We start from the raw sequence: 15704 nt of genomic DNA, 5'->3' as shown, positions 1-15704 counted from the left end.
TAAATTGTAATGTTTTATAATAACATATACAACCCCAGTTCCAAAAAAGTTGGGACATTAAAAAATAAATTACGGAATACAATGATTTACAAATCTCATAAACCCATTATTTTATTCTCAATAGAACATAAAAAAACATGTCATGTAATGACGTGCATAGTTGCATATGATCCAAGAACGTGCAGACAGTGTAGCGTTGTTTGCACTGCTAGCATTCATCTGATGAATGGCGGTCGTCTTTGAAAATGTGCAGCGTGAGCCTGCAGGTGGCAGTATTGTTATATGGTTTCAACTGTTTCAACTACGTTTCTACGGGCAGAAGGTGTCGACTGTCCACCAGAAGGCGCTCATAAAAGCGCTGAACTGAGAAAAGAAAATCAACTGCATCTCACCTACAGTCTCAGTTCTGTAAACACGTAAATGGCGTCTTTCCAGCGAGTCACACTAAACACAGCTGATTTTGATAAGCTTATAAGCGTCTACGCTGGACTGTCGTTTTACTTAAGGAGTACTGATATCCAGTGTCAAACCGGGTTAGAGTAACATATATTGAAAAATGGAAATGACCGTTTGAAAGGAAGAAGCAGTGACCACACTGGGAAAAGGAATGCTCAAGACAATGTCCAAGCACAGCCCGAATCCACGGTAAGGGTTGAGATGCTCTTTGTTATTACAGTGTTGTAAAATACAATGTTGAAATGTTTTGTTCTTAACGCAGATCTGAAATGTTTACAGTCTATCTGTCTTCGGTGAAACCGGAGTTTCCTGGTGTGGCAAACCCTGCTTAAAATACTGTGTGTGAAATACCTTGACCGGTTTCGACACATTTTCTTTCCTTGCCGCTTTCAATTTGTAGTTTTTCACATGAAAATGACTTTACAAATGTTAGTGTTGTTTGAATAAAGGTACATATACGCTTGTCAACTCCCAGCATGGCAACTAATCTAATCCGATTCAAATAATCCTGGGGATACTCGTGGGACACCTCCATCACTAGCAGAGCTGTCCGGCTGATCTTCAAAAACATCGTTTACTTGCATCGGCGCAGAGTACAGTATTAGCAATGTCACAAAATAATTAGCTGCATTGAGTTTTCAAACCAATGGTTTAATAGTTTTAAAGGCAGTCTATTGTTAGTAGAAGGTACTGTAGATTATTGTAGGATGATTAGTGTATGTTATGCCTATACCTACTTCATCATCCACTATGGTGATCATCAACCAGATGCTTGTGTACATAGCCTGGCCCAGCAGAGCCTGTGTAGGCGATTATACATGTTGAAAATATCTGTTTAGGCTTAGAGGGTTGGGCTGTGGTTGTCTTTATAGTTTCTTGTTGAAATGCATGATTGTTCGTACTCTGAAACACTATATTCAAGTCAGGACTGCTACTGCATATTTGTCAAAACCTCATTACATGTAACATCCGGTTGTAGCCATTCCTCGGTTCAGTGCCCCATTTTGGATCATTAGTTTTATGGGCAAACACTTGGCTCATAGTCCCTGGGTTGGATTCTTGATAAGACTTATCAAGGCCTATTCATCTGGTGCCCTGCCCTCCAGTGCCCTGACACTTTAGTAAGCTGGGAGATGTGGAGACACAGTAAAGCCTCTTTGGTCCAGTGAGGTGGCATACAAGACTGGTACGACCATCAAGACTTTGATGGGGGATTGTTTCTTTGGAGGTTGTTTCTGAAGCAGCAAAGATCTAGATGGTACCCTGTGTATGAGTTGCTGAACCCTGTTGTATACAAATGAACACAGTGTTTGCGTGTACAACATCATTCTAGATTGGAGTATTAGCAGTACAGTTTTGGATGAAGAGATCCTCTTCATTCTCTTAATCACTGGTGGTCCCCTCTCCCTTAGTCTTTATAACGAGGTAACCCATTAACTTGTTATAAACCCATTAACCCAGTTAATGCATTCATGACCTCAGACTAAGAGACAGGCTATGAGAGGTAGGAAGCAGTGGGCCAGCAGAGAGACAGTCAGGTACGGTAGACAGCGAGACAGACAAGCAGGCATGCAGAGAAACTGACAACCTGGCCGACAGACAGGCTGAAATGCAGACAGACACACTGACAGACAGAGGGCAGACAGACAGGGCAGTGCAGCTGGATCTGAAAAAGAGAGGGCCTGAAGAATGTCTCTTTCATGGGAGAGAGAGGGCTCCCTGAAAATGGAACACACTGTGCCTGCCAGCCCTGCTCCCAGTCGACCCAACCCATACACACATGCACGCGCATGCACGCTAAGGACTCTGTGGCAGCAGCTCTCTTTAGGGACAAGGTGGGTAAATAGTCCAGCCCGGACCTAAGCAGGATCAGTTAGCCAACCAGTTGGCTGCATGTGGTTACCACCACTTCTGCTGAGGGTGTTAACGCTGTGAGAGCTGTTGTTAGCTGGGAACCGGTCACAGCTCATCTAGCTGCTCCATCTACATGCTACATTGGGAGTTCTAACTCAGCCATTTGAAGTGTTTGTATTTTACTATTGTCTAACATCGGGTGCAAAAATGGTGGTTCAGGGGTGAGTAGCCATCAACTTTTGAATCATAATGAAAGTTTTGTTTGAATGGGTCATTTAATGGTGATTGTGGAAGGAAGTTGATAGAAGTCTAACACCAAGAGTGTTTTGGTGTCTCTTGCTTCTGTATTTCTTGTGTAGACTATTTGTTCTCACCACCTAAAAGAGGCAACTTATTTGCTTCCATATTTCTGCCAGTTTTTTCTTCTTCACCTGAGGATGGAATGTGGTGCTGTCATGATGTTCTTCCAGCTCAGTGTGAACTACTAACCCAGTCAGTTGTTTAAGCTACTTGAAGGTGTTTGTGACTGCGATGCAGTGACTGAAATAGCAGAATGTGAAAGTGCAACCCAAGCTTGAGCTTTTCAATTCATGTGCTTATGTCAAGCTGACTTTGAGGCAGCTTTGTGTGGACCTCCTCTTGCACATACAAAGTACAGGCTTTATGGATCAGCAGGGCAAGTTTACTGTTCTCCGTAATTCTCCCACATGAAACAAAGTTGTTTTTATTGTGATTGCAACATCAGTGTTGAAACTGGATGAATGGGCGCTCTTTTGTCTGTGGTGCTGTAGTTTGTCAACATCAGCAGATGTTCCATTGTGTTCCTGTACCTGAGACGGATTCACCCTAGGTCATCACAACATGACCACTTCTGCCAGCCAACCGCCATTCCAATTAGGCTCTTAGGAAGATGAACCATTATATCAGAAGTCACAGAGCGGTATGGATTATGACTGATCACAAATCCCTTCATCCCTCCAGTTATCTAATCACTTAAGTGTTTGCAGGCAGCAAAGTGGATCATGTAATTCAGATGAACTGGCAGTCAGATGAACTGCCTGAATTTAGCTTAGCACAATACACGTGGTGCTTATTGGTTGTGTTATTATTTATATGAATGGTATTGCCAATGGGGAGAGAAAAGATGATTTCACTCGTTTGACGCTCATCCCAGATAAATGGGTGTCAAAAGGCTGTTCATCGATCGTCAACCCTGTACCATGTATTTCTCAGTTTTTCTCCCTCTCTAAGTTATTTTCTCTCTCTCTCTCTCTCTCTCTCTCTCTCTCTCTCTCTCTCTCTCTCTCTCTCTCTCTCTCTCTCTCTCTCCCTCTCCCTCTCTCTCCGTCTCTGTTTGACATTCCGTGCTGTCTCTGCTCTGCATGCCAGTATCCTGCCAGTGTGAAAGGCCCTTCAGTGTTCAGCAGGAGGAGGGGTTTGTGGGGTGCCACGCGTGTTCGTGCCAGCAACAGGAAACGCTGTTGCTTTCTCAGGGGCTGCTGTCACTGCTTTGACTTGGCTCAGAGATGCAGTGCCTTCTGTGGTAAATCCCAACCCATCCTGGAAGGGAAAAAACGTCTGTTGACATGTCGGACGATATTCTGCAGTTCCCCATTTATTACTTAGACTTTTATAACAATAAATCGGTAAATCAATTGGGCTCTGTTCTATCGGGCTAAGCTGAAGTCTGAGGGAAGGAAAAAATGAATCCACCCATTCCTCTTCTTCCCCCCTCTTGCCAGTCTGTAGTAAGCTCATCATTTCATTTCATTATAAACAGCATCAAGGGTGGGGAAGACATGATTTGATGAGCAGGAAGACATGTTTGTTCAGGAATGTCTGAAAGAAGCTGATCGACCGCAGAGGATTTGGAACTTATTTGTCTCCATCTTCCTGTGCCAGCTTCCTGTGTCTCTTCTGTAACCCCTCCCTCTTCACTTCCTCTCCTCTCTCTGCCTCTCCTCTCTGCTAACTGACTTGCTCTTTGTCTACATGACACACACTTCCCGTGCTGCACTAAACTGCTGCACCCCTTCCCTTTTCCTACCGGCTTCCTCCATGGATCATTCCCCTCCGTCCACTCCCTGTTTTTATTTCAATTGTGTTCTCACATTCCCCAACTAGCCTTTTACTTGGCCTGTTCCCTTATTCCCTTCCCTTTTTCTCTTACCCTCCATCTCCCTCTTTGACGTGCAGTTCTGTGTGGCATTCTTGGCTCCTGGCAAAGGGCAGGTGATGTCATCAGTGCAGTCGCCCCCCCCTCCCCCCGGTCCAGACAGCTCGACCCAGCGTGGCTATACTGGGCCTAGGGAGGCAGTCATCAACTGTATTACGCAACACTGCATTCCAGTTTACCTCTGTCCTTTAGCTGAGAATTGGCCACAGACCCACACAGCTACAACTGCTCTTTCAGTTTTCCGGCCTGCTGGCCTTCTTCTAACCACCAATGGCCTTATCAGGTGAAATCCCCCAGCGCTTCTGTTGAGTTACGTATAAAAGACTGTTGAGAAGGGTGTGATGAAGAAAGTGTTTTGTCCGTCTCTTCATAAACGGAGTGACTAAGTTCAGTTGAGTTCTGGATTTTAATAAGTATTTATCAATCTGCAGATTGGGAGAGAAAACCAGACCTCTGACAATAAATGACAACACAACACCAGGCTTAGGTCTCAATCAAGTCTCTCTCCGCTCTGAAGGACAGAGGACCATCTTTTATAGGGCACAAGAATGTAAACATAGATAGTGACAGTCGGGCAGTAATGACGTTACAACAGTCTCAGAGAAAGAGATTCACAGCTCCCAACACATAGTTGGAGCTCTCCTTGTAGTCATGACAAGGACCATTTAGCCAGTACTTTCTCCTGATCTCAAACATCTATTAACCCTGACACATAGACACAATCTACTCTTATTAATAGCAAGCTTACATGAGAACATACTAACTAGTATCCAATGACTAGTTCTCTTGATTAGTGAATAATGTAAGCACAAGACCCTGGCATTCTGCTTACGTTGAACTTTGGGTGAACTTTTCATTCAATTGAGTAGGACAAGGAGGAGGGACTGTCTCCCTGCCTGCAGTGTTCAGTGATTCAGCGAGCAGAGCAGTGGACTCACTGGCCCGGGCTTTCAGGTCACAGGCGGCTGAAGAAGAGAGTGAGTCTGCCATAACACCCAAGAGATGGAAAATCCCTTTTCATAAATCAAAATGTTCTCCTGAAATGGCCTGTTTGCAGCACGTTCAGCCGTAGGTCCTCAGTAACTGAGGCAAGGCCTTATGGGAGATCATCAATTGTTGCTGTGTAGCTTTGGCACAACACTGGATCCACCGGACAACCTTCACTTGGTCCCAGAGGTATTGTTTGCGTTATCAAGGTAACAGTTCTGTCAGCTGCCCTGGGGGAACTGCCTCTTCTGGTTGGCTTCTCAGAGCCCTCTCTCTCTCTCTCTCTCTCTCTCTCTCTCTCTCTCTCTCTCTCTCTCTCTCTCTCTCTCTCTCTCTCTCTCTCTCTCTCTCTCTCTCTCTCTCTCTCTCTCTCTCTCTCTCTCTCTCTCTCTCTCTCTCTCTCTATCTCTCTATCTCTCTCTCTCTCTCTCTCTCTCTCGGGATTTGGGTCTGCCTGTTAAAGCTGTCTACTGTAGGTCAGACTCTGGTTATCAGACTGGCACTTTCTTTTTTTCTTTCCCTGCCCAGCCTAGTAATTAGGAAGCACATTTTCCTTCTTGTAGCATTATTCTCGCTTTTTCTTCCGAATCTGTGCTAGATCTGCAATCTTATGTGTTAATTGACTTTGTGCGGTCTCCCTATAGAACAACCCATTTGTCTCTCATTGTCCAGTAGGTCTGTGATTCCTCTCCTGTTGTCCTCTCCATCCTGGAAGCTCTGGTCACGAGCTGATATCTAATTATAGGCCCCACTGCACCTCGTTAATAGAGCAGACCTACATTTCACTTTTTTGACAGTCCTCTCTGTTGAGCCTTACTGGGGAAATCAAAGAACTTTACAATGTGGTGCTTGAGGGATTTTAGATATTTCCTTTATGGATAGTTCTGCTTCATCCTTAAATTCCGTTTTTAAAACCGTACCCTGTAGTAGTAGTATAAAATGTGGGGGGTCAGCTGATTCTACAGGCAAAGCCCACTATCCATCGCAACGAGAGACACACACACACACAAGCACGCCACATTGTAGTATGAAAAAGAGATGTAATTTGGCGTTAACCTAGATGGATTATGTAAGGTTTGTATGGTATATTATATAATTACAGCTATATTGTGCCCTGTGGCAAACAAAAAATCTGTCCTCCTCTAAATCCAGCTTCAGAAGTGTGTTTGATGGAGATGGAGCAGGACATGAGAGAAAGGCATCTCCCGTTGCATGCTGTAGAGCAGGTGCTGAGCTGAGGAAAGATGCCTTTTCCCAACGGCAGAAGCTACGGATTCGAGCTTAGCCTAAAGTGCCATCATGGTGCATACACTTAATTCTCTGAGTTTACGTTAGGCCACACCATTATACTATATGTGCATTGTTGAAAAATAAATCCTTCAAATCCTGCATCAGTTTGCTAAACTCAACTATATATATATATAAGCTATTATGTAACATGGTTTTCTGTACAATGTTTAGTTTCATTGACTCACACTGGACCAGATGGAGGGTCGCAGCAGAAGATGGTCCAGATGAATAACCAGTGTGGTCGTGTGTAAACTGCATGCTGTAAACTGGCACAGTGGCAAAGCCAGGAAATAGCTCATCACATCAGCATTGTCATGGGAATTAAGAGGATTGAGCAATGGTAATAAATCCTTGTGGACTTCCGTGAAATGTTTTTACAGCCTGCATGCGCTAACATTAGCATCTGGATAAATGTTAGATGCGTACGGCAGGTCCCCCGTTCCCTTGATCATTTATCCAGCAGAATGATTTGGGTGAAGGCGTGGTTTTGCTGGAGGTATAATTAAACATCAAAAAGTTACATTTAATGAATACATGTATTTATTTTGTGGAAGCGTTTGTTCCGGAACATGCCTCAGTGGTTGCCATACAAGCGTTGCATGCTTATCCCACCTCCCCCCATGTCAGTGTGCCGGGGCCTCATATCTGACTGACTTATCTGATGGCTGCGCAGCCATCTTCAACTCAATTAAGATGGGTCATTTCTTCTGCTTTTCCTGTCTCCTTCCATGGTGGAGACATGGTTCTGGTTAGGAGACTGAAGAGATGGACATCCATCTTCTCCCCAGAACATAGTGTGTGTTGGCATGCGGAACATGGCATGCGATTGACTAGCTAGCCAAATTACTAGTTCATGGAGGCACTTCTGCTATAGGTTGTGACGTTTAGCCTGCATCTTTGCCTGCATGTTAGCCTGTATCTTAACCTGCATGTTAGCCTGCATCTTAGCCTGCATGTTAGCCTGCATCTTAGCCTGCATCTTAGACTGCATCTTAGACTGCATCTTAGTGTTTCCGAGCTGAGCAGTTAGTATATAGCTACCTTTTCTTCTTTTGCCTGAATGTGCCATTTTGTGAATGTGTTGCCTGTAGCCTGCAACCTACTAACCTCCAAGCCAGCTGACCATACTGTTGTTACAAGATTAAAAATCATACTGGTTTTCTCTGCAAGCTTAATAATGGCTCTTCAGGAGTAGATTATGTATTTGGGGTGCAAATCAAGAAACCTCTAGGCTATTTGTAAACAGCAGCATTCCTCCTACATGTAATGGAGATGCTGATAAATAGGCTTGGATGTTGAGTTGAAACCGGCGGAACATAATGTATGCTAGCCTCCCCTCGCGAGATAATATCCTGTTCTATTATTGCTACAGTAATGTCACCTGGTGTTGGGTATAATCAGTCACTATTTCATTGTAAGGCAAAGCCGGGTCAAAATCGAATTATATCATTTTGAAAATTGTCTAATGGGCGCTTGGAGGGGGTTCCATTTCTATGACAACAGCCCAGTGGTTCCAATGTGCCAGATGAGAATAATTGAACAGAGATCAGCCCCTGAAATGATTCTAAATAGTATGTGGAGTATGTGAGTATTACATGGATCCCCACCCTGTTCCGTCCTGCTGTGAGGCCTCTGTAGAGGAGACGGTATGAGGAGGATGCCGTCTAGCCCGGAGGGAGAGCCAACCCACGCCGCATCTTCTGTCTCTTCTCAGTTTGGAGAGGAGGTTGTGAAATCCAGGCTGCCGGAGAATGTGCGTGACCTTCTCCAGGCTACCATTTTTAGGTTTTGCGACTGCCGCTCACTCTCTTTGTCCTAATCTTAGACTGAAGGATGAGGTGGGTCCTGCTGTGATCTAACTTGTGTTATATTGGGACATTCTCACAAACAGCCACACATGACCCAGGAGGCCCTGTGACAGAAGCCCCCAAACAGGGGGAGTAGCACTGAGGCCTCCTCTGAGCAGGCTCCAGCACATCCTGGATCCAGTAGACGCCTTCTGTGGGTGAAGCTCACCAGCAGCACCCACCACTATGAATCATTTTACTGAAGCCTAACCAACAAACTGTGTTCTCTACGCTGTTCTAAATGACTGGACTCACCTCCAGCCTTTTGGTCTTAGCTCCCATGCAGTCACACTACTCAATTGTTTTTCCTCACACACTTCCTGCCCATGAGACCTGTCCAATCGCATCCCTCTCTGAGTCTGGAGGAAAGGCTGACCACAAGTGTCACATGGACGGCCAGGTAGCAGCCCTTAACTGCTGTCCCGACACGCTGGTGGTATTTAGAAGCAGGTCATTGTGATGGAGAAAGAGAAATGGGGAGAGAGAGAGGGAAGGAAAGGGAAAAGAGAGAAAGGCTCTTAGTAACATGAGCTCAGGTCTGCGTCAGTACTTTCATCACAGTAGTTTCATCACTAGCAGCTGTGGGTGACGTGGGTGTGACTGTTAAACTGAAAACCACTGGAAACTGTCATTTAACACTGAGCATAAAACACATGACGGATCAGAAGAAATTTAGGAAATCTACCAATTTCTCTTGGAAAAGTATATATTTTGTCAGCAAACCTGCTCACTGCTTATGTACAAGGTGTATGACCATCCAAGCCTTGTGTGTTCCAGGTCGCCCGTGGCCGAGGTCATGACATCATCGTCTGGGTACGGGCCCACCTGGGACCTGGCTCTGGACCCCCTCATGTCCTGCAAGCTATGCCTTGGAGAGTTCCCTCTGGAGCAGATGACCACCATCCACCAATGCCAATGCGTCTTCTGCACCCTGGTCAGTACACACACACACACACACACACACACAGGTGAGCATGCCTGAAGGGTTCACACAGCGCTAAGATGTTCTCCATCCACTGATCTTTCATGGTGTTTGGATGTTAATTGTGCTGCTAAGCGCTAGAGTAAACGTCAGATGAACAACCTAACAGCATGTATAGTTCTCTTGTTTTCTATCTAGCAGTATAAAAGGCCATTCTCTAGCAAGTGAAGTGGTACACAGAGACCGATCTCTAGCTCGCTCAATAGCAGCCGTCTGCCCTTCTCAGTACAAGAGTGTTGCTGACTGAAGTAAGCCTCGGCATGAGGGGGTGATTGAGAGCAGCGGTGCAGGAGAGGGGGCTCTGATGGAGAACAAGGCAAGCTGTCAGTGAGAACACTCCCCATCCCAGAGAGGGGGAAGGAAGGGGGTGGCAGGGAGGAGGAAGGGGGGTGGCAGGGAGGAGGAAGGGGGGGGGCAGGGAGGAGGAAGGGGGGTGGCAGGGAGGAGGAAGGGGGGTGGCAGGGAGGAGGAAGGGGGGGGCAGGGAGGAGGAAGGGGGGTGGCAGGGAGGAGGAAGAGGGGGGGCAGGGAGGAGGAAGGGGGGGGCAGGGAGGAGGAAGGGGGGTGGCAGGGAGGAGGAAGAGGGGGGCAGGGAGGAGGAAGGGGGAGGCATGGAGGAGGAAGGGGGGGGCAGGGAGGAGGAAGAGGGGGGCAGGGAGGAGGAAGGGGGGAGGCATGGATGAGGAAGGGGGGGCAGGGAGGAGGAAGGGGGGTGGCAGGGAGGAGGAAGGGGGGTGGCATGGAGGAGGAAGAGGGGTGGAAGGGGGGTGTAAGGCGGGTGGCAGGGAAGAGGAAGAGGGGTGGAAGGGAGGAGGAAGGGGGGTGGCAGGGAGGAGGAAGAGGGGTGGCAGGGAGGAGGAAGGGGGGAGGCATGGAGGAGGAAGGGGGGGGCAGGGAGGAGGGGGGTGGCAGGGAGGAGGAAGAGGGGGGGCAGGGAGGAGGAAGGGGGGGGGCAGGGGGGAGGCAGGGAGGAGGAAGGGGGGAGGCAGGGAGGAGGAGAAGCCTGACGGGGAGACAACCAGGCTGCAGATTAAAGACTGATGATGTCACTCGGTTCCCCCTCCTTAAAGCGATAGTGTGGCAGCAGTCCTGTCCTGCATGATGTCATGTCTGCCTGGGTTCTGGAAGGGGAAAGTGACATCACTCAAGGAGCAGGGTGGGTCCTCCACACGAGACCCTAAGAATCTTGGGTATTGTGTCGCATAGTCAAACCCCTAGTCAAATCTCACAAACTGATCAAAAGCCTGTTTGAGCCATGCTTTGGTTTCTCCGCAGTGCCTGAAGCAGTATGTGGAACTTCTCATCAAAGAGGGCCTGGAGTCAGCCATTAGCTGTCCAGATTCTGCCTGTCCTGAAAGGGGGCACCTGCAGGAGAACGAGGTACTGCACTGTCGCTTTAAGCCAAGAGAAGCCTGATTGAGGTCAGAATCGGTCTGAAGTCGGATTAAAGAGTTAACCCATATGTGTGTCTTCTTTGGCCTATCCCTGTCTCTCTCCCTCCTCTCTGCAGATTGAGTGCATGGTGGCAGCAGAGAGCATGCAGAGGTACAGGAGGCTCCAGTTTGAGAGAGGTGAGCGAGCATTAGCACCACAGTGCATGACCGTGCCAGTGAGGCGCTCCCACTGACAACATGGGCCCTGTGTTGTTACTCAGCAGCCCTTGGCCCTTCCCGGGCCAGCCTCAACCTCTGTCCTTAAAATAGACTGAGTGATGAGAGAAATGCAGGCTGGGAGCATTTTCTTCATTTTAATCTAATTCACTCCTAATTGGATTTGTGTAGGATTTAATTGGCAACATCTTCAGAACTAACTAAGCCCAAGACATCTGGCTCATGAATAAACTGAATGAATATATCCTTAATGGTTGCCCCCCCCCCCCCCCCCCCCTCCTCCGTGTTATTGTGAGTATGTGCACATGTTTTTGTAGTTTTTTTCTGCCTATAGAAGACCTCCAATAGTAATCAAGACTGGATCAAACCAGGACGGCACCATAGTATCCTAAACCTGTGAAATGTCTTTAATCTAGAAAACCCACAAACGAGCCCCCAATCATGGAAAGCCTGTGCTATTGCACAGGTCTTGACAACTCTGCAGAGCCAGATCCATTGACTTGAATGTGACGGAAACACGGCGTTGCTCTTCCATCGCACGCGAGACCCGCACTGCCACTGGGACAGGTGTGGCTGTATCAGCTAGTTAACTCTGCTTCCTGTGGGTTCCCTCAGAGGTGTTGCTGGACCCGTGCCGGACCTGGTGCCCGTCCTCGTCCTGCCAGGCAGTGTGCCAGCTCTCGGAGGCGGGGCTGCCTCTGCCCCAGCTGGTCCAGTGCCCCGCCTGCAGCCTGGAGTTCTGCCGGGCCTGCCGGGCCATCTGGCACCGGGGCCAGGCCTGCCAGGAGAACATGGCCATCAGCAGCTTCCTGCCAGGGGAGACCAGGTAGCACACACCTGGGACAGGACTGGACACGCTGCACACACAGGCGCTCCAATCGGACATTTGACACTTGGACACAAACATGCAATTCCCTGCTCCTGCACACTTGATTCCAATGAACGGTCATTACCTGGCTTCCACAGTGCTTGATAACAACCCCATTCATTTGAAACAGCGGCCCCTTGAGGACCAGGATTGGAGAACCCTGGTCTGAGTAGTTCCACCCTGAGCCCCGCCCCCTCCTCACTGTCTCCTCCCCCTGCAGCTCCATCTACAAGAGCGAGGAGGGGGACGACGCCCCCATCAAGCGCTGTCCCAAGTGCCATGTGTACATCGAGAGAGACGAGGGCTGTGCCCAGATGATGTGTAAGAACTGCAAGCACGCCTTCTGCTGGTACTGCCTGGAGTCTCTGGATGTGAGTCGGCACCTTCTGCTGCTAGCCCAACACACACACACACACGCCACCTCATACATGTTGTAATACCCCACCCAGTTGATGGTTAGTACACAATGTATATGTTTCTTTGTCTCTTTATTCTTTGGTTTGAGCTGGTTTTCACCGTCCAATCTGTGTGTGTGTTGTCCCTTCCACCCCATCCGCCTTTCTACATCTCCCTCACCCCTCACCCACCCCTTCCCCTCTCTCTTCCCTTTCCTCCACACCCTCTACCCCAGGATGACTTCCTGCTCATCCATTATGACAAAGGCCCATGCAGGAACAAGCTGGGCCACTCCAGAGCCTCTGTCATCTGGCACCGGGCGCAGGTACATGTCACACCAGCCACTTAGGGAAGGAGGTCAGAAACCATCCCACCAAAACCACGTCCAAAACAATATTCAGAATTGTGGCTCTTTTGAGAACAGAGCCTTTGATTAAGTTCTGAAAGAGATGTTTCCTAGAGGCTGCAGTCTCACCCTCATCCCCCCCCGTGTGTCTGAGTGGTTGGCATAGAGAAGCACAGGCCTGTTTACCTCAACACAGCATAGCTGGCTTCATCCCTTCTGTTGGGCTGCTGTGCTTTAGTCATGCATGCCTAGTACCACTAAAGGGCAGTGAAGGGTAACCAATCTTTCACAGACCATAGCCCTGCTAGACCAGTCAGCTGCACCCACTGTCAGCCCAACAGCATGACCTGAGATGGATGAACAGGCATCTACTGCCCCCTAGTGGATCATGCATGCAGCAGAGCCTGTCAAAGGGATAAGTGCACCACACTGAAGTCACTATTGTGGTGTGTGCTTGGTGGTCGTACTGCCTAGTGACTTAGCAGTATGCTGCTTGAGTGACATTGTGAAAAGAAGATCTTGGTTTTTGTCTTTTAATAAACTGTGAAATACAGGACTGGATGGATGCTAAGGATATGCTTCTCCCCTCCTTCTCTTCACACTCTCGCTGTCTCCCTCCCTCTCCTCTGCTCTCCCTGTCTCTCTACCTCTCTCTCTCCCCTCTCTCCCTCCCTCTCCTCTGCTCTCCCTGTCTCTCTACCTCTCTCTCTCCCTCTCTCCCGCCCCTCTTCGTCCTCCCTCCAGGTGGTAGGTATATTTGCCGGCTTCGGCCTGCTCCTCTTGGTGGCCTCTCCCTTTCTCCTTCTGGCCACACCCTTTGTCCTTTGCTGCAAGTGCAAATGCAGCAAGGGCGACGACGACCCTCTGCCCACCTAACCTTCACCATCGCCCCGGCAACAGTCGGCAAGGTCCGGTTGTGGAAAGTGGACCGGGTCAGCTGGTCCCCCATGGGTTGTGGGGTCAGACGGGTCTGTGGGACCGCAGCCAGGGTTGAGCAGTGCTGATTACTGGGACTGGACTGACCACGGCTGGTCTGACCTGGACTCTGAACTGGACAGTGGGTTCAGGTCCAGCCACCTGTCCCAGACTGAGAAGGCGCTGGACTGAAGGAGGAGGCCAGCCGGCCTGTCTTCATGTGGAGCTTCAAGAGTTGTTGTGTGATTTGGTCTTGTACAGATGTCTCGACACTAACTCGTCTGACTGCATGTTGAACGTGCTTATATTTATTATTAACGGCTACAGCCGACCAGCTGAGGTCTGTTGAAGAGTCAGGTACATATGGATGAACCTATGATCACATCACTTGGAGATCAGTATCTATGAGCTTACAGAACACCTCACTGAGGCTCAGTGCAGAGGAACCTCCTGGAAATATTCCATTTAAATTTAGATGAGGATTCAAATCCCTGGATTTATTTGTAAATTCAGTCAAATTAAAATGTTTTGTAAAAGGTCTTCATATCAAATGATGCTGTGTAGTCAACTCTATACGTAGTGGTAAAGGACATACTGTACTGAACAGAAGCTATAATTTATGTAAAACTTCTCACAAAAATCCTTTTGGTCATTTAAGAATCAGTCTTTGAAAGATACCTTAATGCTGACATTTAGCTAGCTTGGCATCTTCAGACTAATCTACAAAGGCGTATTAGTCTGGAACTTCTCAGTTCATTATCAAGGGACGATATCCCAGCGGAAGACCAACATGTCCCTGGATGAAATTGGATAGAATTGGACAGATACGACCAGTCAGAGCAGTGAAATGTCACCAGGCTCTTCTGTACTGACAATGTCAACCTGCCCCATATCAGATCAACGTGTGATTGGCCCAGACAGATTCTGGTCGAAGGGAAATCTGTTTGAGCGGGAGGTTGGTCACACCCATCTACCAGAGCAAATAAAACATGAGCTTGCACGTGTGTCTGGGTCCCCAGCTAAGTTTCAGCAGTCAGGATGTAGCAAACTCTAGCACCTACCTAACAGCCTCAAATTCAGTCTGTCCTCTGGTTTTCTGAATCCCTTTACCCACACTGAGTTTAGCATATCCTCCCCTTTAATATCGCTTTGGATTTGAAACAGCCAAGTTGCCATAAAATGCCTTTTTTAAATCAACTTTGATATGAGTCTTGCACTCATGTTTTAGTTTTTACCAAAATGATGTTATTTGATGTACTGCAATTCCAAATCTAAACGCATAGTGTTGCACTTAGTGTGACATCACAAGTTCAAAGGCAGTGTACGGTAGCATTCTATTTTCTCACTGTAGGTTTTTACAATGCATTTCAATCTTAGCTATTGTTTTCTATTTTGGTATTTATTTACTTACCAATATCAACAGTAGCTTTATTTGGGTGAAGATGTGTCACCATGGCAATGGTGTACAGACATTAGAGGGGGGGGGGGGGTACTAGCATTACAGTAATTACAGTCATTACACTAATTGTTGTACATTTATTTGAAGCCAAATGTAGCCAAAATGAACCTTTTATGAAAAAACATCTAATGTATGAGTTGACATAAGTTTTTTTATATATATTTCTATTGCACAATTATAAAATAATTGTATTCTAACTGTAAGAACATATATGCTATTGTAGCGTTTGTAGTTTGGTTCCTATTCAGATGTTTACATATTGTACTTGTGTTTGTAAATCCACATATATTGTGAATAAAGAAACACATTTTGGTTGTTCTGGTTACTTTGATTTATTTCTTTATTTTAAATCTAAAGGCTCCATGACATCACTAACTGACAGTGAGTGGAGAGGCTCCATGACATCACTAACTGACAGTGAGTGGAGAGGCTCCATGACATCACTAACTGACAGGGAGTGGAGAGGCTCCATGACATCACTAACTGACAGTGAGTGGAGAGGCTCCCTCTCCACACAAG

General features: G+C 47.4%; 1 protein-coding gene across 2 annotated transcripts; it reads left to right on the top strand.

Annotated features, from left to right (window-relative positions):
* Positions 1 to 285: 285 nt before the first annotated feature.
* Positions 286 to 15501, top strand: rnf144ab (ring finger protein 144ab). 2 transcript variants are annotated; one of them, XM_084700619.1, is made up of 8 exons: positions 286 to 645; positions 9388 to 9544; positions 10867 to 10971; positions 11102 to 11162; positions 11817 to 12027; positions 12290 to 12440; positions 12701 to 12790; positions 13556 to 15501. In XM_084700619.1, the coding sequence occupies exons 1-8, from the start codon at positions 608 to 610 to the stop codon at positions 13685 to 13687; spliced, it is 945 nt and encodes a 314-aa protein (XP_084556745.1). In that variant the 5' UTR covers positions 286 to 607; the 3' UTR covers positions 13688 to 15501. The 2 variants fall into 2 exon arrangements, with proteins under 2 accessions (XP_084556745.1, XP_084556746.1); XM_084700620.1 differs by lacking the exon at positions 286 to 645 and adding an exon at positions 2299 to 2531.
* The last annotated feature ends 203 nt before the right edge of the window (positions 15502 to 15704 follow it).

This window comes from Hypomesus nipponensis, chromosome 6 (genome assembly GCF_054491055.1).
Source record: "Hypomesus nipponensis isolate SF chromosome 6, ASM5449105v1, whole genome shotgun sequence".
NCBI classification, from domain to species: domain Eukaryota; kingdom Metazoa; phylum Chordata; class Actinopteri; order Osmeriformes; family Osmeridae; genus Hypomesus; species Hypomesus nipponensis.
This window is presented reverse-complemented; position numbering and strand designations above follow the sequence as displayed.